We start from the raw sequence: 26,256 nt of genomic DNA, 5'->3' as shown, positions 1-26,256 counted from the left end.
ATACCTAGTAGTGTAGCCTATAGTGTAGACCTAGTAGTGTAGCCTATAGTGTAGACCTAGTAGTGTAGCCTATAGTGTATACCTACAGTAGTAGTGTAGCCTATAGTGTATACCTACAGTAGTAGTGTAGCCTATAGTGACAGTGTATACCTAGTAGGGGGGGCATGAGTAATCGATTGATCGATTACTCACGGCTATGAGAAAACTTGATCTTAAATTATTTACTAGGATGCACTTTTTTACAATGCCAGCTTGTGAGAATTCGTTGTAGCCAGCTAGCGTTGATGCTATTCAATGCTATCAACATTAGCTAAATAGCTAACCAACGAAATACAATGACAGTACCCAACTAACATTAATGCCATTCAGAATGTATAACATAGCTACAACACACAATACCGTTAATACAATTACATGCATCATTGTTTACAATGAATGGGTGGGGCTAGTTGAAATGACAAGTTAAACATCAATTAATTTAATACAACAGGTAGTTTCGAGTTGCGCTGTCGTGCCTACGCACCACAGGGCTATTCTATTATATACGGCTTTGACGTGCTGCCGATTAAAATCAGCAGCTCTTCCTCCTCATCGTCGATTGCCTGTAGCTGCATTCAACGTTAGCTAACGTTAAAACTAACCTAAAGTTAGTTGTTCACCAACAATCTCAACATTTGTTTTAGCGTTAGCTCAAAAACACAGAACCGGACGACACAAGTTGTCCGCTCATAGATAGGTTCCGCTAGCGATAACAACAATACTTCCAGTCGGGGGGTTTCGAAATAAAAGAGCAAAGTCTAAAACACCGGAAAAGACGTTTATTTTGTACAGCGTTTTCCTCCACGAGTAATCGATCACTACTTGAGTACATCATGCGATCAATCTATCTGGATTTTTTGTAAAATGCCCATCCCTAATACCTAGTAGTTTAGACCTAGTAGTGTAGCCTATAGTGCCTAATTATTATAATAAAAAAAATATATTATTATCATTCTTTCCAAAAGCAAAGAGGCCTAGAAGCGTGGCTAACGCTAATGGCGCGTATACCAGAGAGGCTAACTGCCTAAGAAAACGAGCACAGAGGCACTGAAAGAGGATTTCACCCATCTAATGAACACACTAGACTAGACTAGTGTCTAACTTCACACCCTCAAGACCCCTATGCTCTGCATCTTCTGGCCGTCTCAGACCCACTTCTATCCGAGCTCCGGGAGGTTCATCAAGGAGTACCTGCCTTTTCTCAGTCCTTGCCCCACAATGTCAAAAGATTCAAAAGAATTGAAGGACTTTAGACCAGTGGCGCTTACCTCATTAGCAATGAAGGTTTTTGAGACGTTTTTAAAAAACACTACTATGTCTTTTATTGAGGGTAAATTAGATCCCCTTCAATTCGCATATCAGCCAGGTAAAGGGGTGGAGGACATCGGCGTATTTAGACCACTATCAGTAGGGCACGTGCCCTACTGATGATCATCTGTGCCCCAGTGATAATTTTTTTTTATTTTTTATTTTTTTAACAAATGTTTTTTATTTTCCCTTTTTTAACATGATCAAATGATCATTTAACATGATCAAATAATTATTATAATATTTTTTACTTCGCTTTGAAATATTATAGTGAAATATTTTACACTGCATTTATCTTGTTGAAATCCTCCAACAGGCTCTTTTTTGTAAGTTGACTGGTTTGCACACCAATAATACAGTGCAATAATATAATAGTAGAATAGATAGTAAAATTATGCAATAGAATGGCCAGAGTAAAATAGTGCTACAGTACAATCAACAGCGGGGTGTATTAGAAGGCTATGGTGAAGAGGTACGTTTTTAGCTTATTTCTGAAAATATTAAGAGATTTAGCTTCCCTAATGTCCATAGGTAGTGTGTTCCATAACTTTGGTGCATAGTTAGCAAAGGCTGCATCCCTGATTTTCTTTAGACTGTGGCTTGGAACCTTCAATAGACCAGTAGTAGATGATCGCAATGTTTATACTTTGTATATAAGGAGGAGGACCTTGAAATCAATTCTAAATGTTACCAGAAGCCAGTGTAGGTTACTTACTTGTAACTTCGGGTTTGATCCAAGGAGTAAGTTGCCCCATATTGCTCTGTAACATTTCTCTTTTTGTTATAGGACCGACTAGTAGGATTTCAGTTTTGCCCTCATTTAATTTTAGGAAGTTGTTCGTCATCCATTTGTTTATTGCTAAGAGACAGGCGGAAATGGAGTTTATAGCTGTGTGATCATTTGGTTCAGCGGAGATGTACAATTGTGTGTCATCTGCGTAACTATGGAAACATACATTGTGCTTTCTAATGATGTCTCCTCAATGTTCAATGTTCAATGCAATGTTCAATGCAAGTAAAGCACTTTAAACTTTAAGTATGACTAAATGCTTTCTTGACTATATATATAGTAACTGTTCCAAAATGCATAGATTTCTATAACATAACCCTAACCTAACCCTAAAACCGAAATAAAGTTAAAAAAAAAATAGTTACAAAATCCACCCATTTTCGCCCACAAACCGGCCAAAACCGGCAACATTTTCATAGTTTTTGGTGCCCTTCTGTGCCCTACTGAAGTGTTGGGTCTAGATACGCCCCTGGTGGAGGATGCTATGCTCTTCATCTTGGACATTGTGTACAAACACCTGGAAACACCTGGAGCTCATGCTAGACTTTTATTTGCAGATTTCGCCTCTGCTTTTAATAAAATGCAGCCCCACATTTTAATTGAGAGGCTTGACTCTTATTTTAGTCTCCCACACCAGCTTCTCATGCTGATTTTAAATGTCCTTACTGAGAGGCTCCAGCAGGTCTTTGTCAATGGGCAGATGTCCAACATGTCGATTTCCAACACTGGCTCCCCCCAAGGTTGCGTTTTGTCTCCCCTTTCATTTATTATGCACACGGACAGCTGCAGGTCGCTTCATGACCAAAGGCATCTGGTTAAGTTTTCAGATGACACTGTCCTGGTATCCCTACTGCAGCGCTCCGAAACTGATCATGGACCTGTACTTCACGACTTTGTGGATTGGTGTGATGAGAATTACTTGGACCTCAATGTCTCTAAGACTAAGGACATGATAATTTACTTCAGACACAACCCCGATCCACGACGAGGACGTCCAGATTGTTGAATCGTACAAATACCTGGGAACTGTTTGACTGTAAACTGAAGTTCAACTTAAATACAGAGTCCATTGTTAAAAAAGGTCAGCAGAGGATCTACCTGCTGAGAAAGCTGAACTATTTTAATGTTAGTGCGAAGATCCTGAGCACTTTTTATAGTTCTTTTATTGAAAGCCTCCTAACTTTTTCTTTTATCTGCTGGTTCAGTGGCCTGTCTATTAAAGATAAGAACAGCCTACAGTACATAGTGAAAGTGTGCTCCAAAATAATTGGAGTAAAACAGAGAGACCTATGTTCTCTCTGGACGGACCAGGTGGTCAAGAAGGGGACGAGCATCACTAATCAACCCCTCCACGCTCTGTCTCAGCGGTTTTCACTGTTGCCTTCTGGCCGCCGTTTTGACGTCCCACCAAGTAGGACCAACCGCTACGCCAAATCTTTTGTCCCCTCGGCTATCAGACTTTTAAACACAGACAGTTGTCATTTTAAGTAGCTTTTTGCACTTGGTTGTCTGTTTTTACTTTTACTTTGCTGGATTGTGTATCACATGGAGTGTTTTTTTTGTTGTTGCCATGCTGTCGTTGAGATGTTTTGTTGTTTGTTTGTCTTTGTTGCTTGTTGCGTATGAAGCTGCAAATATGAATTGCCCCACGCGGGATCAGTAAAGTTGTCTGAATCTGAATCTGAAAACAATGGTGGAATGAACTACCCACCCCAGTTAGGACAGCCGAAACCCATCCAATCTTTCGCCATCGACTAAAGATGCAGTTCTTCAACCATTATCTAAAATAATAATAATAATTAAAAAAATCGAACCCTAACTAACCTTACTGTCATGCACTTGTCCTAATAAACGAACCTACACTGTAGCACTCAACACTTTGAAGAACATTGTTACTCAGCTGATAGAGTTGTGCCCTTCCTGATGACTTGTCGTACAGAACTTGTAAGTCACTTTGGATAAAAGCGTCAGCTAAATGACTAAATGTAAATGTAGACAAATATCAAGATGTATCCATCAGTGGACCAATTGCATGCTTTCGCAGAGGACAAGAAGCCTTCAGTCGACTCCTTCAGACATTAACTCATTCGGGGCCAGACCCGAGATATCTCGGGTTAACTCGCCAACGCTTGAGCGCCAAACCCGAGAAAAGTCGGGTTTTCATCGTTATTTTTTTTATTCGATATTTCTATTCATTATCCATCCAGGGAGCCTGGTGTTATCATAGGGAATGAGTCATGAGATCCCAAAAGTGCAATACCGGCTGCATCCTACCAGGTGGCATATCGAGCACCCTTTGAAACTCTGTCTTGGGCTGTGAGTCGATTATATAGGTCCGGGTGGACTTTTCCATGTCGGGCAAGGGGAGCGGTTGTCCCGATCAGCTTGAGGAGCGGAAAATGCTCCAGATGGATGATGTTTGGCGGATTATGTTGGCGACACGATCGACACCAATACTGGGACTCGCGATCAGATAATTGGAATATTCTTTTTGGGGCACATCCTAGTCAAGGTAAGGGCTATATGATATCAATCTTGCGTTGATCAAAGCATGCCTTCATTGCGATCCGAGCCTGTGTGTAACGCTAGTCCATAACGTATTCCGTTGGTGACGATCAAAGCATAAAAAAATTACCCCCCCCCACCCTTTCATGCATTGATGATGGAACATAATACCTATCATATGCATTTGATTTTTTAATTGTAGCGTGTGTAGGGACGGAATGCCAATGCATTTAGTATAATACATGTTGGGGGCTATTACCAGCCTCCCATGAATTACCCTAAAACCATACTTATATTCACCACGGTATAAAACTGTAATGTATGGATGAATTTATAATTTTTTTTCACATATTGAACGATAGATACTCGATGTCAAATGGGCAATAGTATTGTATCCATAGCTATAATATATAATATAGTTATAGCCCTGCAAACACTGCCACGAATTCCTATACTTTAGAATGCTGGCCTTTTAACCACACATTACACAGCGCCCTCTGGCGCTGATTGAGTTAAGCACCCCCACAGCCCAAATGGAATGATAAAAAAATATATATATATAAAAGAAAAAAGAAATTGCATTGTAGTCTATCGACAAATTTTGGCCAATCAAAGTTCACTATACAAATCCTTAGTCGAGGTCAGCCCTAGTGTAGACCTAGTAGTGTAGCCTATAGTGTATACCTAGTAGTGTAGCCTATAGTGTAGACCTAGTAGTGTAGCCTATAGTGTAGACCTAGTAGTGTAGCCTATAGTGTAGACCTAGTAGGGCTGTCCCCGACTAATGATTTGGATAGTCGACTTTGATTGACCGAAATTTGCCGATAGTCTACTGTTAGTATATATAAAATTATATAATATATATTTTTTTATTATTATTCCATTTGTGCTGTGGGGGGTGCTTAATGTTAATTTATTTTTGCATTCGACTAAGAGGTTGGCAGTTGACTACGGCTCCTTTCGATCGATTAGTCGACTTCGACTAATCGGGGTCAGCCCTAATACCTGTAGCCTATAATGTAGACCTAGTAGTGTAGCCTATAGTGTACACCTAGTAGCATGGGCGCCTGAGCAATGGAGCAAGTGGAGCAGGTGCATCCCCACAATTGAACTTGGGGGAGCAAACGTGTGCTTTTGCACCCCCACTTTTCATATGAAATATATGATATGTCCCCCCCAATATATCACTGTAAACATAACTATGTAATTTCAATCAAATTAATAATACGCAACGAAAGAACTTGTGCTGATTATAGACACTTAATAGCGAGTTCTTAAGTTTCCAAAGATTGTGACCCTCCTCGCATTTCCCTCACAATGGTTTGATCAACTGCCTCCCACCCCAGCACGCAGTCAGTGGCGCATGATGCAGGTAGGCTACAGTGAGTGTGTGGGAATCACCGTGACCGAGTATGTCATTGGTGGCAGACCTTTCCAGTAAGTTGTTCAAACAAAGGATATTCTACCACTCAATACAATAAAATACATTTATAATCATCACCTTCTCTTCTCTCAGGTCACTCTTTATGTTAGCTAGCGGTTAGCTCACGTTTGCTAGCTAGCTAGTAACAACCAGTGTTTGTGTGTTTGACTAGTTAGCTACCTGGTAGATCAAAGCCTGTTTGAGTTTATTAGGATCCCCTCCCCATTAGCTGTTGCATGACAACAACTAGTCTTCCTGGGGTCCACACAAAACATTACATTCAAGCATTGACTTTCATATTTTCCATTATATACCACTTATTTTCTGATTTTCATTTAATTGGAAAGAAAATAATGATAATAATAATAATAATAATAATAATAATAATAATAATAATAATAATAATAATAATAATAATAATAATAATAATAATAATAATAATAATAATAATAATAATAAAATAAGAATAGCCTTCAATTCAACTACCTACCTGAAATGAAAATAAAAGAAGAATGAATTATAGAATGATGGAAGATAATATGATAGAAGCCCATCTCCTACTGTAAATAACCTGCACTGTGTGTGTGTGTGTGTGTGTGTGTGTGTGTGTGTGTGTGTGTGTGTGTGTGTGTGTGTGTGTGTGTGTGTGTGTGTGTGTGTGTGTGTGTGTGTGTGTGTGTGTGTGTGTGTGTGTGTGTGTGTGTGTGTGTGTGTGTGTGTGTGTGTGTGTGTGTGTGTGTGTGTGTGTGTGTGTGTGTGTGTGTGTGTGTGTGTGTGTGTGTGTGTGTGTGTGGCAGAAAAACGAAAAAATACAGACATCAGAGCATTTTTCAGTACACCAAAACGCAAAGTAATAACCCTAGTAGCCTAATATCTCAAAGACTTAGACTAGTTGAAATATGTTCATAAGAAAGAGGTGAAATGCTAATGGTAATGTTTCATAATGATGTCATTAGGCAGAGCAGGCAAGAGATGGTAAACAGACAGCAGAGCTGGGGACAGATAGGCAGGAACAGACTGCCAGTGTATTCATAAGTGTATTGCTCTCCTTAACACTTTCAGTGCCCAGCAGGGGGCGCACGATTTAGTGCTTTAATGCCCACCATCCACTTCAATGTTAGCGTTAATATCGCCTAATCTATGTTTTAAATTATGGCTATGTGTCTAATCTGCCCGTCGCTTATCAATGACTCATTTTCCAGTCAACATTGTCGAAGCGGATTGTTTTTTTATCGGTTCATTTCCGTTTTATAGCATTTTGAAAAGCCCTCGTTTTCAAGATTCCGTGATAAACGCCCTGTACTGGAATATTCTAGAACGTTGTAATTTTTCTGCCTATTTATGAATAGTTTTCAAATAAACGCTAGATTATCGATTGTATATGTGTACGTATGCACGCTGGTGCCGCAAGCTGAAAATCGGTTATCTTAGTTCCTGGTCGCTCGCACAGCCAAACAGCCATATCACACATAGGGGAAAAGCTTATATCTCCGTGAAAACAGGTCTGATTATCCTAAGACTGGTAAAATAGATTCCTTACCTGAGATCAGATGGTATCCAAAAAGATTATTCCAATTCCTGATCGCCATTCCAAAAATCGATCCTTTTATTGATCCAATGCTACGTACTGTAAAGACATATTACACGCTGTTCTGAGGTTCCACAATGACTGGGATCATCTCCGGTTACATGCGTGAGAAGTAAAATGTGGATTCCGGAGTTTTTTTTCTTATCCATTTTCATTGAGTCCATTCCAAAAGGGTGCATTACCATCTGGGAGACGATAGGGGGCGCTTTTTCACATCTGAGCTCCTGATGGGGCTGGTTTCCCAACGGTAGGTTGATGAAATATGAATTCAGATCGCTAATAAAAATAATTTCATGCTAATTGTCGTGCTGGGCATTCAGGGGGCGGGCTGCTAACACGTGTTATGTCGTGGCTGGCATTCAAAGTGTTAATGTAGAATGATGTGGTGACTGCAGACTCAGGGAGGAGGCAGAGGAAGTGAGAAAGAGACCCAAGAGTTACATGTAATGGAAATATCAGACAGCTTAAAGTGTAGGATAACCAGTGTTGGGCAAGTTACTTTTAAAAAGTAACTAGTTACAGTTACTAGTTACTTCTTCCAAAAGTAACTAAATTACTTACTCAGTTACAAATTATATAAGTAACTAGTTACTTCAGAAAGTAACTATTGCGTTACTTTCAAGTAATTTCTTTTTACATAAACAACATACACAAATCTAAACTATTTTAATGTTGCTGTGGGACAAAGTGAGACTAGCCTCCAATCAAATGCCATGTATGTAGATATTATTATAATTACTATGTTTATATAGTGGATCATACAAATACAATAGATGTTTTGGAACTTTTGATATCATGTATTGCCCCTCAACAGGCCACAACTGGGCAACATTAAATTATGCTTGTTAAGCACTATACCAAAAAGAAATAACAAATATATACTGATTGATTGAACATTTTAATTAACAGATTGCAGAATGGGTACAGGACAGCTCAATACACACAATTGTTAAGGGGATGCAGATCAGAGAAAGACTTTCGTCTTGTTTACATCAGGGTCCCCCATTTTTTATTCATGACATTTATGACATACACAACATACAGATATAATAATCTAATCTAATCATCTAAACAAATCTAATCATGACATTTAAGACATGCATGACATACAGATATATATAGCTCTGAGCACCTGAAGACTGTGCTATTAAACCAGGAAGTGCAACACTGTCAGCAGAGTAGAGCCTCCACTACTGCAGTGCCCCGCGCTGCAACACGAGTGAACAAAAAACGCTCATGGACCCGCGGTCTGTCATTGACTGCTCGCTTGTGTTGACTTGTTCGTTGGATTCGTTTTGGATTATTTGGCCGCCAAACAAACTATCAAAATGTACACGGACCGTGGTCTCACGCTGACTGAGTCGCTTGTGTTGTGTCGCTGTGTGTCAGACTCTGGAGGCACCCGCCCACCTCTACCTTTGATTGGCTTACCATGACATTTTACTCAACATCAGCCAATCGCGCGCTGAGGTTGGCTGAGAAGGACAGTATGCCTCTCTGCGCAGAGATCTTTCTGATAAAAAAATAAAAAGCTTCAATCATAGACGGTAACGCGCCGCATTTTTTGGCAGTAACGGTAACAGCGTTATTAAGATTGAAAGAGTAATCCGTTAGATTACTTGTTACTGAAAAAACTAACGCCGTTAGTAACACCGTTCTTTATAACGCCGTTACTCCCATCACTGAGGATAACATCCCTAGTCAAAAAAATGCTATAGGAATCTATACGTTTTTGGAACCCTATAGGAATCCTTTAGGATCCCATAGGATTTTGAGACAGTTATATCCTATAGGATTCTTATGGGTTTGGTTCCAAAAATGTATACAGATTATTATAGGATTCCCATAGCATTTTCTGACTAGGGATAACAAATTAAGCCACAAATACTTGGATCATATGTTCTTTTAACAAGTGTTTTAGTGCGCAGGTGCTTCCAGTGAGTTCAAACCTCAGTCGGAAAAGCAGAACATTTTATGATATTTTTTTCTAGTTATTCTTAAAGAGAATCACACATTCCATTATTCTATGGATAGTAAAAAACTCACTGCAGAAAGTACAGAAAACAATGAAAAACGAATTTAATATATAGTGCAACATTAACTGAGCTTTAAAGTGAAAAGAGCAGCTTTATTGGTCAAGATTGCAGAAAGTATTACTAAGCACCCATAAAAAGCATGCTTAAATCAATATACAGTATATATATAGATTCATATATATATTGCAAGGTTCAAACGCATGGGGTATAACTTTGGACAATATTCCCTTAATTGTAGGACCAGGGTTCCATTGAGTGTTGTGGTCTAGAGAGAAGCTACAAAAGCTTGGGCTTTTTTGGTTGTCCTAGAGATGACATGGGGGGATATTGGGGAGGGGGGGTCAATGTTTTGTTATCTATGTTATGGTTTGTTTTTTTTGTCTCCGTTTCACATCTTCTCTTGCTCTGAGGTCACACAACTGTTCTTTTTTCATACAGTCTACCTGTGCAAACGTGTATACAGGGTTTTTCATATTTTCCCCAGTGATTCAGGATGGTGACACCCTCCACTACAACCTCGAAAGTTAAGGGTTACCAAGTCAACCTTATCAGTTGGAATGTCAAAGGACTGAACCATCCACTCAAGTGTACTAAGGTATTGTCTCATCTTCTGCACATTAAGGTGAATATAGCTTTTCTTCAAGAAACGCATTTGAGAAATGCATCCCACTTGAGAATTAAGAGAAACTGGGTTGGTCAATTGTTCCATTCAACATTTAACAATACAGCACGGGGTGCTGCGATTCTCATTCATAGATCTACCCCATTTATTGTCTCAAGTGTAAACACTGATCCACAGGGTCGCTATGTGGTAGTGGTGGGCTCATTATATAATACCCCTATAATTTTGGCAAATGTATACGCCCCTAATTGGGATGATAGTACATTCTTCAAAAAATTCCTTTACTCTTTGCCCAATGTAGATACGCATCAGCTGATCCTTGGGGGAGATATGAATACCACAATGGACCCGGTGTTAGATAGATCCTCGATAAGATCCTGTGTTATATCAAAATCCTCTGTGGTCCTAAAGTCCTACTTGGAGTCATATGGTGCTGTTGATGCTTGGCGATCTCTCTACCCATTAGCTAGACAATATTCTTTCTTATCTCCTGTTCACCAAACGCATTCACGGATTGATTATTTTTTTGTTGATCAAAAACTGTTTCCTAATGTTAAGACCTGCACATAGTCAAGTCAAGTCAAGTCAAGAGTTTTAATTGTCACGGCATACAGGTATACAATGAAATGCGGCTGGTCTTGCCCGCGACGATGTGCAATACAGTGGTACAACATATAATAGAATCCAATAAAATACAGTGGTACAACATATTAATAGAATCCAGTAAAAACAACAGTGCAATAAACAGGTACATGGTGTGCCATCTCGGTATCTGTACATAGTATTTACAGAGCATATAGGACATGCTAGGTAGCTTTAGTAGTGCAATACACTGTTCCTGATGTTATACTAATTTAAAGTGGCCTTTCCTCTGGCCATAAGTGTGCGTATGTGCGGCATGAGTGTTAAAGTGGCTGCTAGTGTGTGAGCGTGCTCAGCGTGCGTGTCGTGTATGTGCTTGTGTGTGCTTGTGTGTGGATAGTTCAGTTTCTGTGTCTCTCAATGTTCATTGTTCAAGGCTCTGATGGCCTGGGGGAAGAAGCTTAGCCTAAGCCTCTCCATCCTAGTAGCTGGGGTACGCAGGCGTCTGCCTGACCTCAGCAGCTGGAACAGGCTGTTATTGGGGTGGTGGGGGTATTTCATTATCCTGCAGGCTCTGGATTTGCACCTGTTGTTGTATAGAGCCTGCAGGGGAGGTAGCGCAATACCCGTGGTACGCTCGGCTGAGCGCACCACTCTCTGTAGGGCCTTCTTGTCCTGTGCCGTGCTGTTCCCATACCAGGCAGTGATGTTTCCGGTCAAGATGCTCTCTACAGATCCTGAGTAGAAGGACTGGAGTATCTTCCCCGATACTCTGAACTTCCTTAACTGTCTCAGGTGGTAGAGGCGCTGCTTCGCTTTCTTTACTACTGTGTCTGTGTGTTGACCATGTCAGATCCTCTGAGATGTGGACCCCCAGGTACTTGAAGCTGCTCACCCTGTCCACGGTAGCCCCGTTAATCATCAGTGGTGTGTGTGTCTCCTGCTGTCCTCTCCTATAATCCACGATCAGCTCCTTGGTTTTACCAATGTTCAGGAGCAGGCTGTTGTCCTGGCACCAACGTTCCAGTACCTCAACCTCCTCTCGGTAGGCCTTCTCGTCGTTGTCCGAGATCAGCCCCACCACCACCGTGTCGTCGGCGAACTTCACTATGGAGTTGGAGCTGAACTTGGCCACACAATCGTGTGTGTAGAGTGAGTACAGCAGGGGGCTTAGAACACAGCCCTGGGGGGACCCGATGCTCAGGGTGATGGTGTTGGAGGTCTGACCCCCCACCCTGACCGCCTGGGGTCTTTCACTCAGAAAGTCCAGTACCCAGGCGCTCAGGGCGGAGCTCAGACCTAGCTCGATCAGCTTGTCCACCAGTCTGGTGGGGACTATGGTGTTGAACGCTGAGCTGTAGTCAATGAACAACAGTCTCACATAGCCCCCCTTCTGACGGTCAAGGTGGGAGAGAGTGCTGTGCAGTACCTGGGAGACCGCGTCGTCAGTGGACATATAATGGCATAGTAATTTCGGATCACAGTCCCCTTACTTTAGAGCTCAACTTTCCAAACCAGCACTCGGCCTTAGTCCTCTACTACTGTCAGATAACGGTTTTGTCCAACATATCTCGGAGAAAATTGACATTTTCCTTGAAACAAATATGACTGCTGATGTAACATTCGGCACTATTTGGGAGAGCTTAAAGGCATTTCTACGGGGCCATATAATTTCGTATTGTTCGTTTATCAGAAAGCAGAAAGAAAAGCACTTAACTGAACTAGCAGATCTCATTAAGAAGCTGGATCAGCAGCACTCAATGGCACCGTCGCTAGACCTTTATAAACAAAGACTAAACTTACAAACGGAATTCAATCTACTCTCCACTAAGCAGACGGAACAGCTGATGCACAGATCCAGACAGTCATGGTATGAGCATGGGGACAAACCATCCAAGATTTTAGCTCACCAAATTCGTAAATCGGAAGCTTTGCACATGATCCCTGAAATTGAAACCCAATCTGGACACCCCTCTAAGGACCCTAAAATAATAAATGAGAGTTTCCAACATTTCTATTCGAAACTTTATAATTCGGACTCGTTAAAAAACCCTGAAGTGTTTGATGCATTTTGTGGGGACCTGGTGTTTCCAACTTTGGGGGACGATGACAGAAGTGAACTTGATCAGCATATCACCTTAGAAGAAATTAAATTGGCGATCAAATCAATGCAGTCTGGTAAATCACCCGGCCCAGATGGCTTTCCGGTGGAATTTTTTAAGGTAAACAAATTGTCTCCGCTCTTGCTGGACATGTACTCGGAATCCTTCGACTCCGGGTGCCTGCCTCTTACTCTCCAGCAAGCGACAATTTCACTTCTGTTAAAATCAAACAAGTACCCATTGCAATGTTCATCGTATCGCCTAATATCACTTTTGAATGTCGACTGTAAAACACTATCTAAAACTCTAGCTCTCAGATTAGAACATGTGTTACCTTCTATGATATCCCCGGATCAGACAGGATTTGTAAAGGGCAGACAGGGCTTCTTTAATTTGCGTAGGCTATTTAATATTTTATACACCCCTTCATCCTCAACACCTGAGATTGCTCTGTCACTAGACGCCGAAAAGGCGTTCGATAGGGTGGAGTGGGACTATTTGCTTTTTACTCTTGGAGAATTCGGTCTAGGTGAAAGGTACATTTCGTGGGTAAGGCTCTTGTATAACTCGCCCGTGTCAAGACAAACTATGTATGCTCCCCCTAATCGTGGAACCAGACAAGGATGCCCATTATCCCCTCTCCTGTTTGCAATTTCTATAGAACCTTTAGCTATGAAGTTGCGAGCGGAAGACAGGATCAGGGGAATCCATAGGGCTGGCCTAGAACACAAATTATCCCTCTATGCTGACTACCTGTTACTTTATGTGTCTGACCCCTTGGAATCGCTTCCCCATGCTCTTACCATTTTCAGAGATTTCGACTCTATCTCTGGATATAAATTGAACATGCATAAAAGCAGGTTGTTTGCCGTTAACAGTGAAGCTGGGGAGATCTCATTTGAGGCATTTCAATTTAAGGTAGCGGATCATCTGACTTATCTAGGCATCAAGGTCACTCGCTTACATAGAAATCTATACGAGAAAAATTTCGCACCACTCCTGGAGCGTACTAAATCAGATCTTCAAAGATGGGATAGGCTTCCTTTGTCACTAATTGGTTGTGTTAACGTTGTTAAAATGAATGTCCTGCCCGAATCTTTATATATCTTTCAGTGCGTCCCAGTTTATTTACAGAGACAATTCTTTGACACACTAGATAAACAGATCTCGGCATTCATTTGGAATGGCAAACTTCCAAGGATTAGGAAGCCATTTTTACAAGAGGCGAAACGGTCAGGGGGGCTGGCCTTGCCAAATTTTCAATTTTATTATTGGGCAGCAAACACACGCAATATTCTTTACTGGATGGGGGATCGGTCGACTAAGACTCCAGCGTGATTGCATATTGAGTCCTCCCACTGCGGAAAAACCTCATTGCAAGCTTTGATTAGTTCAGCCCTTCCGTTAAAATTGGATGCATACCGATATAACCCAGTGCATCACTCTCTTAGAATCTGGATACAATGTAGGAAAAGGTTCGGTCTACAATCAATGTCGTCTCTGGCACCAATCCCTTGCAATCATATGTTCCCACCATCCCTATTGGACTCTGCCTTTAAGATCTGGAGCGATAAGGGTATATCTAGTTTTAAAGATCTGTATATTGACAATGTTTTTGCCTCATTTACTCAGCTGACTCAAAAGCATGACATCCCTCGGACTCATTTCTTCCGTTATATGCAAATTCGTGACTTTGTACGGAACAGATGTCCTCAATTTCCCAACATGCCTGAAAAAACAACTTTAGATGAATTTCTAGATGTTAATGTATACAGAAGGGGAGCGATTGGAATATTGTATGATATATTGTTGACCTTACATTCCCCCTCTCTCACTATTATCAAATCACATTGGGAGGATCTGTCTGTCGAATTTTCGGATGAACAATGGCAATCTATTCTCCGGAATGTTCACTCTTCCTCAATATGTGCCAGACATGGGCTCCTACAGTTTAAGGTGCTACACCGTCTGCATTTCTCAAAGGAGAAGTTGGCTACGTTTTATCCAGGGACAGATCCTTTGTGCAATAGGTGCAAGACGATGACGGGTTCTCTCGTTCATACATTCTGGACGTGTCCAAATTTATATAACTATTGGACATCTATATTTGATACTTTTTCTGTAATATTTGGAACCAAAATTGACCCTTCCCCTATAATCGCAATCTTTGGAATGGCACCAGAGGATATGCCTATTCACATAAAACACTTGAAAATCATTGCTTTTTCTACCCTAATTGCTAGGCGTTTAATACTTATGATGTGGAAGCAGGAGGCCTCTCCCACACATGTCCAATGGACCAGAGATGTAATGGGGTTCCTGCACTTGGAAAAGATTAGATGCACCTTAGGAGGCTCTACGGATAGATTCTATAAGACATGGCAACCCTTTTTGACGTATATGGAGAATGAAAGGTTGGGTACACTTCCATAGTTGACTTTGAGACTATGTTGAGACCTCGGGGCAAGTTGAAGATGTGAATGTTCTGTTACGTTTGCATTTTACTTATTTCTGTTAGTTTAGTGTTTGTCTAATGTGAGTCTGAGTTGAACCTGGGAGGGGGGGGGTGGGAGGGAGTGGGGGTGGGGGGGGGAATAACCAAAGTGGATGTCTCTCTGTTTGACACTGACCATGTATGTATCCATGCTGGTTGAAAATGAAAATAAAAATATAAAAAAAAAAAAAAAATTGCAGAAATTATTACTAATTACACCCATAAAAAGCATGCTTAAATCAATATACAGTATATACAGTATATATATAGATTCATATATTATTATTATTATAGTAATTGGCTATCATACTGCAATATAAACTGAGCGTAATAGTAGGGCTGGGTGATATATCGAGTATACTCGAGTATACTATATATGTATCGCGGCTTGTTCTACATGAGATGTAGTAAATTACTATATTGTGAACATCGAGTATAATGTTGTCACGTTGCGGCTGAGATGAGACTTGCTTTAGCGCAGAGCTTTCCTCATTTCATTATAGACGCAGACCAGCACGGACCTTTAATGACATGCAATTTAATTGACGCGAGCAATGGGCTAACGTTAGCTGCTAACTAAGTTATCCCACACAACTAGGCTAAGCTAACTAGCGTTAGCTGCTAACCCTGGAAACGCTCAAAGCGGACTCCACAACACTAGTTCCATTCGTGAGGAAAAGGGGTGGGGTAATATTGATGAGGCTTGACAACAGAAGTTCAAACATAACTTCATATTTATTGGTTATTTGTTTCTTTATATCAGGCATCCAGTTCGCATCACCGTGTGTTCAACTTCCTGTGTTGACATTCGAGTGTGACATCATCACCTACGGCAGCTTAGACGCTCAAAATGCAAACCTACAAAACCCGGGGGGGGGGGGCTGGCTCTCTCACGCGTTCTCGCTCTAAAGTAGCCAAACGTTACAGTATAAATACTAACTGGATAGTTGATGATATAAACATTTAATTTCATTATCTGAAATATTCTAAAATCATTAAGTCTGCTATAAGCCATTATCCCTTTGTGTGTGATTATTATTTTCTCACAGTGTGTATATATATATATATACATATATATATATATGTGTGTGTGTGTTTGGCTAAAGTGGATAGAAAACACAGTACTGTGCAAAAGTCTTAGGCACCCAAGAGTTTTTATATAAATAGTCTTAGATGTAAATACATAGTCAGTAGACTACTCTTAGTACATTTTCATTAAATAATTTTTTAAAGCATCTTCATGGTTTAATAATGCAAACATATGTTGCAGGGACTTATTATAATAATCATATTGGTGTGACTGTATGCATCAAAGGGTTAAATCAAGCATTTTTAAGTACTTTAGAGGAAATGATAAAAAAAAATTAAAAAACTTTTTTTTAATGCAGTCTGGCCACTGAACATAGAAGCAGGCCAGGCCAGTGTTTCTGGTTGCAGCGGCGCAATAGTTAGATAACCTAGGTGGGGAACAACCAGGAGATCACTGCAACTCACACAAGTTGGTGAACCATCTCTCTCTCTCTCTCTTTCTTGCTCACACACACACACACACAAAGGGAACCGCAGAATGCAGGAAATTAAAGGAAAACTCCCAACATTTTGGGAAATTAGCTTATTTGGCATCTACCCTGGAGTTAGACAAGAAGATACATACCCTTTTTCTTCTCTGTGCATGCAGTAGGAGTAGGAAGACACGCACAGTTAGCCTAGCTTAGCGTCAGTCACTGGAAGTAGGTTCCTCCATTAGCCTAGTTCCAAACGTCTTCCTACTCCTACTGCATGCACAGAGAAGAAAAAGGTATGTATCTTCTTGTCTAACTCCAGGGTAGATGGGAAATAAGCAAATTTCCCAAAATGTTGGAGTTTTCCTTTAAGTCTTTGTAACAAAAAATGTCCTGGTGGGGGACTCCCCGCTTAAAAAGTGGCCTGGCTGGGGCTATATTTCGCACTATATTTCCTGGCCTGAATGATTTCTCCAGTCCGGCCCTGGTTAAAAGCCTCCAATGCTTATTAGTGTGTGTGCGTTTGAACGTTTGCATGTTTCAACCATACATTTCCAATTATAATTTTAATTTTTTTTAGTAATTATATATATATATATCTTTTTTTTTAGCTCCTATAATAGTGGAAGTCGCGGCTCTCTGACACAGTTATTTCGGGGGTCGCGGCCTGAAAACTTTGGGAACCCCTGGTGTAGCCTATAGTGTATACTAGTAGTGTAGCCTATAGTGTAGACCTGATACTGATACTAATACTAATAAAAAGAGTATTGAACCGTTTTTAACAGCTGGGTATCGAGATACCTTTCTAGTATTTGTATCATGCAACACTAGTAAAGACATTTATTTTGACATTCTGATTTAAGAACTTTCGAAATAAAAGTTAATTGATCTGACTGCTTGTATTAATTGATGAAAAAGTCGCCATGTGCAGTAATATAGATTATAAAATTGAGGATGTAATCAATGTTCCCCCTAAGGTGCGCCCGTGCGCGCGCGCACATGGCAAAACGCTCCCGCGCACATCTGAAATCTGTCGCGCACAGAAGCGTTTGTGTAAAATATGCATGTAGTTAAATTGACTGGCGCGTTGCACCGAATACTATGGTAACCTGTTGCATGTGACGTTACCAAGAGAAGCCTCGCTTTCAGTGCCTTGTTGTGGGCGTCGCTACTGCGCGCTCTCACAGACACACACAGAGGAGGAAGCGGACAGATCCGACCAGCATCGCTGGCTCCTCAATGCAAACGCGAAAATGTACATTACAGATTAACTGCAGAGAAAATTCCCAATTTATCGTCCCGGTCGAGACTAATTGGAAGCGGAGTGCAACGTGTGCAAAGCTTGACCATATGTTTCTGTGTCTAATAAAAGTGGTGGCGATCTCAAAGCTCACATGGACACAGAAAAACATTACAAACAAAGCAGTGCAAGGCGAGAGTTTGATGGCAAAGTTGACCGAATTGATTGAAGTATGCAGCTATACAGAGAGAAAGAAAATAATTGAAAACTATTTTGATGCCTCAAAATTATGTTTTGGTTTGATAAGATGCTTGTTATGATACAATCATTCTAAGGATTATGTGTGTAATAAATTAGTTTAGTACACTAATTGCAACAAATCTGAAACTGCATAGTGCACTTTTAAATTAGTATCTTTGTGAGGTTACTGTTTTATAATTTACATTATATTGAAAAGATACAAAGATATATTTTTTAAGCTGGATTTTCTAATACAGAAGAGGTATTATTTAGAACATTACTTCATATTTTTCTTGTTGTTTATTTTGTCCAGTAAGACTTGAAAATATATATCATTTTGTCATAGGTTGATTTAGTTATGTTCTTGAGATTTGTCAGATTACTTTAGGCATAATACAGCATGTTGAGTAACTTTGGTTATAGAGAGATATTATTTTGTTATATAAAATAATATAAACAATAATTTTATATCCATACAGAGAAGGCATACTTTAAATATATTATAATGATAAGGCATCTTTGAGTAAACTTTGAGTATCATTAAGTATCTTGAGGCTGAAGGCAGTGTCCTCTTTAAAAAGAAATCACAATATGGTCACCCTTGAAGTCTCATTATAATTCACTTAATAAAATAATGACGAGTCAGCCTCCTAAAAAGACCAAAAGTTAGTGACGAGACTCACACCGCTGCCGCCAAAGTAAGGACTTTGCTCTGTATCGTCAATCAATGGTCAAATAAATATTTGATTAAGGAATGATTTTTTGTATTATTTCTCGGTGTATCAGCAAAATGTATATATTTTTATGTTAGACATTGAGGGAAATTAAGATTCTCATATTTTTTACAAACCGCCGCTTATCAACTAACCGGTTAATCGGCAGGTGACGTATGTTGCTCAGTAGTTGCTGATGTCTGCTCAGGAGGTTGGAGTGTTTGCTCAGACCGAAAAAAAATTAGAGGGAACATTGGATGTAATATATTATTGAGCTGCATCGAGATACATCATAGAATCGTGGACAGCTGAATCGTAATCGAATCGTGAGGCCAGTGAAAATTCACAGCTCTAATTCCAAATAAGGCTATGCGGTACTGAATCAAACGCATTTGCCAGGTCTAAAAATACCACCTGTAAATCTGTTTTCTCTATCTTGGCTGATTGAATCTGGTGCCATATCATGCTTGTGTGTTCTATACATCCGGCAAACCCTGGGATTCCTGCTTTCTGCACTGCTGTGTCTATTTAACAATTCATTTCTAGGTCATTTGCTAGCCTCTGTGCCAGTACAGTAAAGAAAATCTCACCTTCTACATTCAGGAGAGATATAGTAGTCCAAAGCTGGTTTAACAGTGAGGACTCTTTCTCCTTGGGAATTAGGATTCCTCCTGCTCTACGCCAAGCTTTTGGTATAACCTGTTTATCCCATACTACTCTCAATAACCTCCACAAGAATCCGAGTACATCAGGCGCACTTTTATAAACCCGGTAGTGGACTCTATTCGCCCCTGAGACTTATATTCAGACTTTATACAGTAAGGTCCATAAATATTTGGACATTGACACAATTTTTCACAATTCTGGCTCTCTACACTCTACAGCACCACAATGGACTTGAAATTAAATCAAGGTGTGCTTCAAGTGCAGACTTTCAGCTTTCTTTTGAGGGTATTCACCAAATCAGGTGAACTGTGTAGGAGTGTCTACATGTGCCCCAACTCAAGTAAAAAAGGTAATTGGTCAAGCTAACAATCCATAAGTATTTCAGATATCCATAGTTCCCTTGTTTAGTTTGGAGAACCTCAAGTCTCACTTTGTTTGTTTACATTTCCACCTCCTGACAACATCTGATCAACCTCTGAGGCCATGTCCAGACTAAACCGATTTCGGTCATATCAGGCAAAGTATTTGATCGTTTGCACCTTTCATCCACACGGAACTGCGTTCTGGCAGCCTGAAGACGCTACTTTCTGAGACCGGCTTCCAGAGTGCACAATTCTGAAGACGCTCCCCTTTTGTCACCATCTTTACAAGCGATACGCGTCTTCTCCTGAACCGATGACGCAATAGCCCACCTCTCCCTTAACCCGCATGTGCAGCCAAACATCACCAACCACCGTCGACAACAGATTGACATCTCCCTTACAGTGTTACAGAAGCTATTGAGCTTGATCGGGCTTTTACAGCTAAATGTACTTTTTCTGAAAACCCAAGTAGTAGCCAAGCACATACTGTTCCATAGCATACCCCTTCAGTTGATCATGACAAATCCTCTCTTACCTTGACGATTAAAAAGCCTCCATCATTTGGTAAATAGTATCCCCATGGCATGGTGTTGAGCTGTAGCCAGCAAGCTATGCTATCAACTTTAGCTAAATAGCTAACCAACTAAATACAATAGACCTGAGGCCTGAGACCTGTATCCTGAGGTAACGTTAAATACAGACAATGTTTGCTAGTCGAAAGGACTGGACACAGGTACAAGTTAAACAACAATCAATTACTTTAATACAACACAGGTAGTTTGAGCTGCGGTCTCTCTCTCTCTCTCTCTCTCCACTCCCGAATGTACGTTGCGCCGCGGTGTGTGTCTCTGGAAAACTAGGTCGGCAAGCACAAAACCGGACGGCACAACAACACTTCCGGTCTGGGGTTTTCAAAATAAAAGAGCGACGTCTAAAACAGGAAAGACATTTATTTTGTAAATTTGTGGCATGCACTTATTATCTTGAGACATTTTCGTTTTTACGGAAACCTTTTTTTAAATGAAAACTAAACAAAAACGAAAAAGATCAAAATTGTGTTAGTCTGGACGAGGCCTACGTTGTGATTGACAGCGTGATGAGGACATGTCCTCACTATTAAATAGGCTCATTTTGTAGCCAAGCAGTAATTGATTGAAAGCACTTGTGTTTTTACTCTCAGTTGCAGAGTTTCACTTAATGCTGAAAGGTTATCTACTGTATCTTTATGTTTGTTACTCATATTATTATTATTCCTCCCTCCAGACCCCCGACAGCTCTCTGTGTGTAAAGAGGAGGTTCCCCCTGAGCAGCAGGAGAGGAGCCCCAGTCTGGGCCAAGAGGAGTCAGAGCCCCTGCAGATTAAAGAGGAACAGGAGGAACTCTGGATCAGTCAGGATGGAGAGCAGCTTCAAGGTCTGGATGAGGCTGATATCATAAAGTCCACATTCAATCCTGTCTCTGTGAAATGTGAGCATGATGATGATAATCCTCAGTCCTCATGGTTTAACCAAACCCAGGACCCAGAGTCCCTACAGATTAAAGATGAACTACATCAAGGGCTGGAAGAAGCTGGTGGCTCAGGGATCACAAGACACCCAGTGAAATGTGAAGATGGTCAAGAGAACGCTCAGCCCTTCCAGCCTCTTCAAACCCAGAGGGAGAGAAACAGAGAAGCTTACTCTTTACCCAGCACCTCAACTAAACAGATGAAAACAGAACCTGATGGAGAGGACTGTAGAGTATCAGAACCAGACAGTAACTTAGATCCAGCTGGTGACTTAGAACCAACTAGAGATAGCCAGCCCCTCTCTTCAGACTGTTCTCTAATTGAGACTGAAGACAGTGATGATAAACGTTCTGAAAATGAGACTGACGACAGTGATGGAACTGAGACTGTTGACAGTGATGATGAGAGTTCTGGAACTGAGACTGATGACGGTGATGAATGGAAGGAGAGTGGAGGACCAGGTTTGATGACTTTGAAACCAAAGAAGACACAGAAAATACTAAGTAGTCCTGGCTTCAGCAAGAAGGGACATCTGAAGAGACGCATAAGTCATACTGGAGAGAATAAACTACAGACAAGTCTCTTGGAAATCCCGCTCAAGAGATTGTCAGCGGTAAGATGGGGAAGAAAATATTACAATTGGGAGTTGTTTTGCAAAATCCATTTGCAGATTTTATATAAACTTTTACATGATCAAAATATAGATATACTGTATATTCTTGGCTGGGTCTTTCTTAACTAAGCTTGCCTAGTCTTGTTCTTGGCTGTGTCTTGCTTAATTAGACTTGCAGAGTCTCGTTCTTGGCTGGGTCTTGCTTAACTAGGCTTGCCTAATCTTGTTCTTGGCTGGGTTTTGCTTAACTAGACTTGCCTAGTCTCGTTCTTGGCTGGGTCTTGCTTAACTTGAATTTCCTAGTCTTGTTCCTGGCTGAGTTGGGCTTGACTGGGTGTCTGTCTGTAGCCTACTGTCTCATAGCGAGAGAGAGAGAGAGAGGTGTGGAGAGAGAGACACTCTAACCAAACACACTCAGTTTAGTTTGCGCTGCAGATTAAAGTAGACACTTTGATAGTGGGATGTACAATGTGCCCCTGTTGTGTACCTTTTCTGTACCAAATCTCAGACCAAAACCCTGCTCAGACTAGTGTGAGTAAAACCCTGCTCAGAGAGATTCATGTTGGATTATTCCTGATTCTTGGACAATTAGTCAGTTAGCTAAGATACATCCAAATAAATCAAGCAAATCAATAAAAAAATTAGATTGTGGTTGAGGCATCATCTAGGCATAATATCTGTTCTAGTGAGTGTAAACACTTCTACTTTTAACAATACAAGTCAGGGTTCTGAAGTGGTGTTTTGACTTTTGTGTCAAGAGAGAATTAGAAAATTAGATTAGATTAGATTCACTTTATTGTCATTACACAGTACAAGACAGTGCAACGAGATTTTGTATGTCTAATCAGGATGTGACAGTCAGTCAGTTGCATATAAAACACATATAAATAAAACTGTACAGTAAAGTGCAATGGTTAGCACAATGTGAAATGGTGAGAATACAAAATATAATAAAAAATAATCATTAAAATAAAGTCTACATAAGCTATGGCTATATATACAGTGAGGTGCAGTGGGCTATGTAGAGTTTTGATTCACAAGTCTGACAGCTGAGGGGAAGAAACTATTCGTGGTCCTGTTGGTTCTGCCTGGGAGGCTGCGATAGCGTGCCCCAGAGCGAGTACCCCGCAGGCGGGTGAACAGTCCATGGTTGGGGTGAGAAGCGTCTTTGATGATGTTCTGTGCTCTCCGTGAGCACCGCTTCTCATAGATTGATGGGAGGGGGGTGGGGTCTTGGTGATGCGTTGGCCTATTTTCGCTACCCTCTGTAGTGATTTCCGGTCCTTAATGGTGCAGTTGCCGTACCAGACTGAGATGCCGGTCGTGAGGATGCTCTCAATCGTACAGCGATAAAAGTTCACTAGCACAGGAGGGGATAGGTGGAGTTTGGCCAACTTCCTCAGGAAAAAGAGGTGCTTGTGGGCCTTCTTGACCAGGGTCGAGGTGTTGGTGGTCCAGGACAGGTCCTCAGAGATGTGAACTCCCAGGAATTTGAAACTACAGACACGCTCAACCTCCTCTCCATTGATGTGGATGGGGCTGTGCGTGCCTGTTTTATTTTTCCTGAAGTCCACCACTATCTTCTTATTTTTTTTGGTGTTGAGGGCCAGGTTGTTATCAGCACACCACAGAGCTAGGTACTGCACCTCTTCTCTGTACGCCGACTCGTCATTGTTGCTGACTAGTCCCACCATGGTGGTGTCGTCTGCAAACTTGACAATGGTGTTTGAGCCATGCACCGGTTTGCAGTCATGGGTGAAGAGGGAGTAGAGAAGAGGGCTCAGCACGCAGCCCTGTGGTAATAATAATAATGGATTGGATTTATATAGCGCTCTTCATGACACCCCAGTGACCCCAGAGTGCTTACAGAGTCCATTATTCGTTCATACACAGTCATACCGGTGGTGCTAAGCTACAATTGCAGCCAGAGCTGCCCTGAGGCAGACTCACGGAAGCGTGGCGAATAATCATGGCCTACAACCCCTCCGACCATCACCAACATTCATTCACATGCATACACATTCATACGAGGCAAGTAGGTTAAGTGTCTTGCCCAAGGACACAACGGCAGTGGGATGGACATGGGCTTGAGCGGGATTCGAACCACCAACCCTTCGATCATTGGACGACCCGCTCTACCCCTGAGCCACGCCGCCCCACGCCGCCGGTACACCAGTGCTCAGGATGAGAGTGGAGGACTTGAGGCTGTCCAGTCTGACATGCTGAGGTCTGTCGGTCAGGAAGTCCAGTATCCAGTTGTAGAGTGACGGGTCGATGCCAAGGTCATGGAGCTTGGTGATCAGCTTGGAGGTTATGATGGTGTTAAACGCAGAGCTGAAATCAATGAACAGAAGTCGCACGTACGTGCCCTTCTGGTCCAGATGGAGGAGGGCAGGGTGTAGTGCTGCTGAGATGGCGTCGTCCGTACTCCTGTTCTGGCGGTAGGCAAACTGGTAGGGGTCAAGTGAGGGCGGTAGGCAGGATTTAAGGTGAGCCAGGACTAGCCTCTCGAAGCACTTCATGATGATGGAGGTGAGTGCTACGCGTCGGTAGTCATTGAGGCTCTCTGGGGAGGCGTGTTTAGGGACAGGAATGATGGAGGTGACTTTGAAGCATGTGGGAATCTGCCAGGGACAGATTGAAAATCTCAGTCAGGACTAGGGCTGCAACGATTAGTCGACATAATCGACGACGTCGATCATAAAAAAATCATCAACGAGGAATTGTTGCGTCGATGCGTCGCATAAAAACAATCAGACACGCAAAATGTTAATTTGTAACTGCAATGCACTACAGGAACTGCTGGGGGCAGTATCGTTTCCATTGTCTGACTGCATTCTGTAGTAACGGCGCGGGTAAGAACTTCAGAAGAAAGAATGAACGATGGCGGAAGGGAGAGAGAAAGACTGAGACGGAGATGCATTAAAAAAAGCGAGACCGAGGGTATCAAAGGTGTGTGAGTATTTTACAGATGACAAACCGAAGAAAACTGTTAAATGCTGATTATGCAAAGTGGAATTGGCATTCCACAGCAGCACCACGGCGATGCACGAGCATCTAAAACGAAAGCACCCCGGAGCCATGGTGACGTCGGAACATGGGTAAGTTTTAGATAGTTAGCCATAGTATTGCATTTTTTACGTTCGCTTACATGTTGGAAAACAGAACGTCTCATGGATATGGATAATGCTTGCTACGCGAACTCTATTGCTGAGGCTTATAGAGGCTGCGGTATTATGTTGTATGTAATGTTAAACAGCGCCATGCTTACACTTTCAGTTTCATTTCAGTTATGCCGACTAATACGGAAACGGATACGGAAATACCTCATATATATATCTGTAGTCACTCTGTAGTCCACAAAATAATATCCCTTAAGCGATAACTCCCTCTAGTGGGAAAACATAGATATTGCATCTCAATATTAATCCTAGGTACCGTATATATAAGGCTGACATTATAACAACCATCTAAAATAAACTGATACTATAGCCTATTTTATACTTATTATACTTATTTATACTATCTTATCTAGTACACTCTCAGGAGCAATCGGAAAGAAGCATTTCATGCAAAGTATTCTGTATTCTGTATGACAAATAATAAAGAAACTTGAAACTTGAACTTGAAATTCTGATGATAATTAATACAGCTTTCTGTTTTGTTCTCTTTCTATTGTAGTACAAAGCAAACGCGTGTGGATGAGTTTGTCCTGAAGAGAGGCTCATGCACCCCTCAAATGGCTGGAGTCTTCACAGAGAGCATCCTCAACATGCTTGTTAAATATCGATGGTTGAAGATGAGCGCTTTAGGCAGATGGTCACCACATTCCATTCAGGTCACTTTATAAGTGATGACTGGAAGCTCAATAGCTTCTGCCTCACAACCATGCCACTCGAAGAACGGCACACTGGAACCAACATT

The 26,256-nt window shown here is 41.3% G+C and overlaps 1 protein-coding gene across 1 annotated transcript in view; it reads left to right on the top strand.

The window, feature by feature from the left end:
• The window catches only part of LOC311233352 (uncharacterized protein), a gene marked incomplete at its 3' end in the record, with an annotated part of 75,828 nt that extends 52,183 nt beyond the window's left edge, over nucleotides 1-23,645 (top strand). Inside the window, exons 5-6 of the mRNA XM_084320327.1 lie at nucleotides 21,476-21,625; nucleotides 23,629-23,645. Of these exons, the coding sequence (XP_084176453.1) occupies nucleotides 21,476-21,625; nucleotides 23,629-23,645 (167 nt within the window). The remainder of the gene's footprint in view (nucleotides 1-21,475; nucleotides 21,626-23,628) is intronic.
• Nucleotides 23,646-26,256: the final 2,611 nt, after the last annotated feature.

Source organism: Notolepis coatsorum (assembly GCF_963971535.1).
Source record: "Notolepis coatsorum genome assembly, chromosome: 8".
Lineage (NCBI taxonomy): Eukaryota > Metazoa > Chordata > Actinopteri > Aulopiformes > Paralepididae > Notolepis > Notolepis coatsorum.
The sequence above is the reverse complement of the archived record's forward strand: the minus strand, read 5'-3'. Positions and strand labels throughout refer to the sequence as shown.